Source organism: Ylistrum balloti, unplaced genomic scaffold, assembly GCF_031769215.1.
Source record: "Ylistrum balloti isolate Yb309-2 unplaced genomic scaffold, AGI_CSIRO_Ybal_v1 Utg370206, whole genome shotgun sequence".
Lineage (NCBI taxonomy): Eukaryota > Metazoa > Mollusca > Bivalvia > Pectinida > Pectinidae > Ylistrum > Ylistrum balloti.
In genome coordinates this window covers 560,591-568,032 of record NW_026782178.1, presented here as the reverse complement: position 1 = coordinate 568,032, position 7,442 = coordinate 560,591, and the positions used below count along the sequence as shown (strand labels likewise).

Below are 7,442 nucleotides of genomic sequence, written 5' to 3'. Positions count from 1 at the left end.
CAGCACAACAGTCAAGATGAATATTTTCAGACTCGCAGGGGATATGTCCCATTTGTTAGCAATTTTAATATTGCTACTGAAAATGTGGAAAACGAGATCCGTCGCAGGTAAGTTGGCAAATTGAATTCCACCCAAATCATGAGTTTGTAAACTTGTAAAAACCTGACGTGGCCTAAGCCTGCCGGCCGGTTCAAAGAAGACAGGCGAGAAACGTTCTGTTAAAACCACTAGTTAATTTAATTTGAGGGTTTTGTTGGTATTCATTACAACTGTCCATTGTTTTGTCGTATAAATGTCTCTCATTTGCCTTATTTCTGTGAAATACAGATATTGCTTTACGTATAAAACAGTATTGTTGACAGGTAAACATCGGTGGACTTCGAGTGAAATTTGGGCAGTTTTGTGTACATGATACTTAGATACATGATATAATGGAAATGATTTTTGCGATGTACCCTAGATATTCCAACTGATAACATGATATACCGCAATGTCTTGTGTCCACACCGTATAACAAACCAATAGCTAGGCCAATTAAAATCACAGCTCCAGCTGTTGCATTAGACTAGAGCTCTGCTAGTTGGGTACTGTAATTAAGGTAAAAAAGTTTTCACGGCAGCATGTTAAGCATATTGGTTATATCATATGTTTCATAGGTACAAAAAGTAAAAAAAGATGCTTGAACAGCATTGATGTATCATAATTGTTTTGTCTGGTAAAGGGACCACTTAATGGAGTTGATATTCAAACAACAGACAAAAGCAAAAAATTCCCACCCTTTTTCTAGTCAACACTAGTAATTGTCAATTTTCAAGAAAATACCATTTATGTCCAGATTGATTCTTTATTCTAATTTCTAAGTAAAAAACAACTAAAACATACAAACACATTTTTCGACTTATTTTTTCTTTAGTTTTGGGGCCTAAGATATTGCTTGTAAAGGTTCTTCAAATTAACATTTAACACCAGTGACAGTAAATCCATATTACTAGTCCTTGAAAAAAGTAGTCATTTTATTAATTATTATTATTATTATTACTAACATAATTTGAGCTCAAGACAAGTTTTTGGTAGAAGTTAGCCATTGGTCATCAATAAGAAAATTTAATTATTAAACTATTGCCTAATATGTATCAGTCAGTTTGAAAGAGCATGGCAGGTGGTTGCTTGCCATGATTTTTATATAATAGTTAGTGGCTTAGTGAAACATGCCATTATGATTGTTTCTGTGTATAGTTTCAAATATTTGATAAATTTGTCGCAAGCACAATATCTCACCAATATCACTGAACCAAAACTCACTGTGATTTCAATTTTTGTTACAGGTATCTCCGGGAAAAGCCAGATCCTTTTTGCGTTGGTCTTTGTAACTCGGTACCTTGATCTGTTTACTTCATTCATCTCTGTATATAATACATGCATGAAGCTGTTTTTCATCGTGTCCTCCTTCCTGACTGTGTATCTGATGTACTTCAAGTTCAAGGCCACATATGACAGTAACCATGACACTTTTCGCATTTTGTTTTTAATTGCACCTGTTGGAGGCTTGGCCTTTCTTGTCAACCATGAATTTTCACCTATGGAGGTAGAGTATATAAGAATAAAATAATTTTACTTTTAATTGATATGTTTATTCAAATTTTGTTATGATTTGTGAAAAGCCAGTGATTTTTAATGTGAAGTTCAATTTTATCACAAACAATTTTGAAGACATAGCTTTTAATCATTACAAACATGTTAATTGTTCCATGTTTTTGTTACTTTTTAATCTCATATTATGTCAATAATTTCCTTGTATATTGAAAGAAGTTCAAAGAATGACATCAATGATAAAATGTTTTCTGTTATACAGATCCTGTGGACATTCTCCATCTACCTTGAATCTGTTGCCATCTTGCCCCAACTCTTTATGGTCAGTAAGACAGGTGAGGCTGAGACCATAACCAGCCACTATCTATTTGCCTTGGGGTCCTACAGAGGTCTCTACCTGTTTAACTGGCTGTACCGATACTACTTTGATGGATTCTTCGACTTGATTGCTGTGGTAGCAGGAGTTGTACAGACCATTCTTTATTGTGATTTCTTCTATTTGTATATCACCAAGGGTAAGTTTTTCTACATATCAAAATTAAAGAGAGCTCCCATTCTATGTTATATGTTTTGTAGAAATTCATTAATTTTTTATGAGTACGAAATGTACTGCATTTTATGATGGTTTTTTAACAGTCAATTTCTGTACAATTTAAGATCGATGAGAAAAAAGGTATGCAGCTTTACTAGAAAAATTGTTAAGATTTTCCATTTTGGATGACATATCTTTTATTTCAGGTAATGTATAAATTAAATTCTTGGTAAAAACTTTTTTTTTTCCTGTTTGGGTTGAGACAAGAGCTACCTTTGGCTTAAAATAGGATTTTTATCAATCTATTGCATGCTTTATTAGAGTTTTGTAGCCAAATGCAGTCGGTAGGCTTTAAGAAAGTGTGGATTGAAGACATTATGCTCCATTATGGATACAGACAATATTTTTTATGCACACTGCCCACTTACATGCCCCTTTCATTAATTATCATAAAATCTGCCTTGGTGTTTCACATAAAAGTTAAATTTTCCAAAATAATGGGGAGTTTTAATAGAATTGAGTTAAGTAAAGAGAAACTGTTGTATTCTGTTCTTGAATTAGGTAAAAGCTGCCTTTGAACTATTTCAGGCAAAGGATCACTACTGTTTACAAATAACGAGATTGTTTTCAAGGATGCCCCATTGCTGGAAGTTTAAAGGTTAGATTGCATTTTCAGTATCACCTCAATCTTACTAGGGTTTTATGGTATGGCCAGATTCCTGCAGATTTGTATAGCGGCTTGCATTTAGCTGTAGTGTTTTCTTATTAAAATTCACACTACTAGGTACACATGTTCAGAACACTTCGCGTTCGTAAAATCATGTCCATGTGATTTGCAAGTTTTAGAGAAATCTTAACATATTTGTTGTTACCTGCATATAAGCCCCCTCCCCTCTTTTGACAGTCTTTTTTGAACTGGATTGGTGGGGGCTTATTTGCAGTAAAATACGGTAACAGTGTTAGTGGAGTGGCAGGAATATATATATATTTTTTCTAATTTGAGATTGAAAGCTGATCAGTTGTAACAAAAATGGCATGTAACTAACACATTTGGATATAAATATTGCATAGTCAGGTTGACAACTGATACAATTTTTGGTGAAATAACTATTAAAATAGTTTTTCTAGAGTTGGCTGCTTTTGTGATATTGTTCGGTACAAATACTTGACAAACTTTAACTTAGACTTAAATATAGATTTTATTTAAATTGTATAAACAAATTCATTGACAGTATTTTCAGTTCAGAAGTTGTATAATGTTTAATTATTGGTTGTGTATAAGATAATATGGCACTGATAAAAAACCCATCTGAAAATGACAGTGACTGTTGACAGGATGATACAAACAATATTAGTATGGAAGCCCAAATTGATTTGAAGTAACTTCAAAAGGTAGAATAAAGTGATCAAGCTATTGTTTAACTGTATTGTTAAAATTCTGACAGATAGGATTAAAACATCACCAACACTGATGCTTTATTTACCATGATTGTTCTCCACCACCTGATCTGTGTTAACTTTGGATAAGTAATAATCTTAATAAATACAGCTTTCTGGAGCTAATGTTAATAAATACAGCTTTCTGGAGCTAATGTTAATAAATACAGCTTTCTGGAGCTAATGTTAATAAATACAGCTTTCTGGAGCTAATGTTAATAAATACAACTTTCTGGAGCTAATGTTAATAAATACAGCTTTCTGGAGCTAATGTTAATAAATACAGCTTTCTGGAGCTAATGTTAATAAATACAACTTTCTGGAGCTAATGTTAATAAATACAACTTTCTGGAGCATGATCCACTCAAAAAAAAACCCAACATCTGTAAAAGTTTTCTCATATGTTATGTAGATTTAAAGTAGCATTACTGCTAGATAAAAAATGACATGTTTCATGGTATTCCAGTACAATAGGACACCCTTACTAAGTTTAATAAAATTGTACTCTACAACTATTTGTAGTTTTTTTTCCTTTTTCATATTTTTTTGTTTTTTGTTTTTTTTTTTGTTTGCTGTTTTAGTTGATATGAACAATAGTGTTACTGCTTGGAACTTTAATTTTTACATATCATGATGTAGCTTTTTTAAAAAAAATTTAGTGAATATGTTAATTGTTATGGATATAGGTCAAGATATTTGTCCTTGCTTGCAAGCTACTAACAGCAACGTCATTCGCAATTGCATCCACTTGCATGTATTGTTTATATATATATTTATTATGAAAGTTTGGCAAGCATGCAAAAATATTGAATGATTCTGGTAATAAGGTATTGATGCATGCAATTTTCTACAGTTTTCCTCGGTTTTGTGATTTTTGTACTTCTGTAATGTATACACCAGACATTTTTTGTGAAGTCCTTGTTAATAGTGTATGTTTTAATTCATGAAGGGGCTAGAAAGTTTAGTAATATTTTCAATTACATAACTTTCTTATCTGAAAATGACGCTGAAGATGCTATCAAACTTCCTTCATTCTTGAAATCTATCTTTCTAATTAATATATATTGGTCCATCAAAACTGATAAGACTGATTATGCAATTATTTCAAGCCCTGCATGAATTTTCTATTTAACATTGTCTCAACCCAAACACTTTAGTTTACATAACATTTTAAATATCTATTGAATTTAAGGTAAGTGATGTTAACATACTGATACAGATTATCTTCTTATTTTACAGTAATGAGAGGCAAGAAAATATCTCTACCAGCTTAAGCACCATAGGACAATTTCAAGGAAAGCAGCAGTTTTAAACTCTGGGGGATATGGATTATAAGCTGTTTCGATACTGCTCAGTGACTTGGCTACACCATACCATATTATGCAGATAAACTTCAAATTCTGACACGATTAGAGTGAGTGCATATACCATCAGAGAATATGAACACAAATTATATGGTGTGTGTGTATATAGTACATAGCAGATATCAAGTTATTTTCTTGGACCAGGTTATTTATTGAATATTTGAAATGGTACAAAAGAATTTTCAGGAAGCTGGTATGATTTTTTCTATTTGTAACCAGTAGCATTTTTGTGGTCTTGTTGTTCATATTATGTTGGACACAGGATGGCCTTTGTAAAGTGAGGACGTGTGAACAGACTTTGGATGTGTTTGGTGCTGCTGTATTGGATTGGGTGACTTTATGAAAATTTTGTTTGCGTTATCCTAGTTAGTGATGCTTATTAGAACTCTTGTGACAATAAAACTGTAATTAAGCACATATGTGTCTGTATAGACATTTTCATGTTTATCTCTTATGTAACATGGAGTGTCTTGAAAAAAAAAACTGTCTAAAAATGATTAAAGATGTAGTCATAGTTAAAATAATTCCAACTAGGTGAAAATTATGGTGGAAAACCTAGTATTTCAGATATTCTGACTTGTGCCATAAAAAGTAGTTGTCCTTTTTATTGGCATTATAGTTTAATATTCAGTTAGAGGTTTTTAGGTTTATTTTGATGTTAATTAGATTTTTAAGTCTAGTCAATTTCCTTTTTTTCCCTTCATCTTTTATTGTATCAAGACCAAAACAACAAAAAAACCTAAAAAAACCATAAAAACAAAGAAAAAAATTCCCAAAATTGAAGATCCATACGGGATATTTATTTCAGTCTCAAAACACGAATTACAGATTTAATATATACATGTATTAGAATATTCAGCTTGCAATTTATACTGATTGTACATAAACATTGGTGTAGAATAAGTGTAATCTTGTTATGTTTCAGAGGATGAGATTGTGTACAGTGTATGTTCGAAAAAATGATATGCATGAATGATTACAAGTACAATTAATTGTATTTCCACGTATATCGAAGACAGAAAAATTCAGAACTCCAGTCTTGAGATTTTTACATTTGTTGCCTCAGTTATTGGTATTTTTTTTTGAATAAATACTTATAAGTATTCTATAAAAATAACAATGATTTATTCCATGGCATATTAGTTAAGAGCATTCAAAGCAGCTGGTAAGGAAATTATAATAAGTGGGTGCAATTTATATACATGATGTGTACTTGTATGAAATGAGAGGCTTGCTGTGTGAGTGGTTGGCGAGAGAATGGAGAATCATGGTCATGTAAATTATTTTCAGTTTTTATGAAGTTCTCTGATTTAAGATCACATTTTGTTTCCCCACTAAGGCAATGTTATTTTATTGTTGATGTTGATCATTCTTCTCATGAAAATTTTAATCTGGGGTATACTTACAGTCCTATTGTTAAATCAGAAGAGATCTAGATATATTTACTATCATTTTAGTGTTTGGACTTTATGCCTGATATTTTCTTGGTTCATTCACTGAACATACAAATCAGAATTCATATTTGTCTTGATCAAAGATATATAATTAATCATTCATTCAATATATTGCCTTCTTTTATGTTTTTAGATATATCTAGTAGTCCCAATGAAATTGTGAAAGGTAAACTTGGGACCAAAATCTTTTAAACGTATGAGAAAAAATAATAACATGCTACTGTTACAAAATTTGAATACTTCATATAAAACCAAGTACATCTTTGACAATAGTGAATATGTTGCGTAAATGATGAAAGTTTTTCAGTCCTAGTAATCAGTATGAAATTTAAATACTGTATAACAGGTTTGTTTCGTCGCTCACAAATTTGCCATCCAGTGTTAAAAAAAGAATATGTAATTTCATCAGGGACATACTTAAATCATTGAACAGCAGGAACTAAAGATATATAATGTAGCTCTTTCTCAATTAGAATTGGATAGCTCCGTATTTGCCTCGCAATCCTATGTTGACAATTAGACTGAAGAAAAACCCTGTTATACAGTATAACTTTAACCTTTTTGCATGCTCTGTTGTATAAGCTTTTATAACCCTGCATTGTCATCTGTATGATTATCAGCACAATATTCATTTATTCTTTGTTGTTTTTGATTGCCTACTCATTTGTACAATATTTGAGTAACAAGTTGTAGTTGTATCAGACAACGGATGGTTCTGCTATGTGAAAGCAAATAAAGTGTACACATGAGTTCTGTACAGTAAATAAATAACATTTTGCATACATTTCCATCTTAATTGTTTATTCAACAAAACTGAATAGAGTTTTGAGTACATGTATAGGCCTTTGTTTAGTGCATATTAACATTCCCTCTCCCTATGAAAATACTCTTGTTACTGAGGAAATTTTACCTGTCAACCAGGGGTGAATAATAGATACACATGCACAATTCTGCTTGTAACTCTTAATATTTTCTGTCTCTCAAGTTAAATGATAAATACATACCAAGAAAAAGTTACTTTTCAAACCCTCTTGGGGTACCTGTCTCTGTACCAGACCTTGTATG

The 7,442-nt window shown here is 31.6% G+C and overlaps 1 protein-coding gene across 2 annotated transcripts; it reads left to right on the top strand.

Moving 5' to 3' along the window:
• On the top strand, positions 1-7,161 carry LOC132551544 (ER lumen protein-retaining receptor 2-like). Of its 2 annotated transcripts, XM_060215695.1 has the most exons (5): positions 1-107; positions 1,326-1,585; positions 1,853-2,105; positions 2,711-2,780; positions 4,799-7,161. In XM_060215695.1, the coding sequence occupies exons 1-4, from the start codon at positions 17-19 to the stop codon at positions 2,776-2,778; spliced, it is 672 nt and encodes a 223-aa protein (XP_060071678.1). In that variant the 5' UTR covers positions 1-16; the 3' UTR covers positions 2,779-2,780; positions 4,799-7,161. The 2 variants fall into 2 exon arrangements, with proteins under 2 accessions (XP_060071678.1, XP_060071679.1); XM_060215696.1 differs by lacking the exon at positions 2,711-2,780.
• Positions 7,162-7,442: the final 281 nt, after the last annotated feature.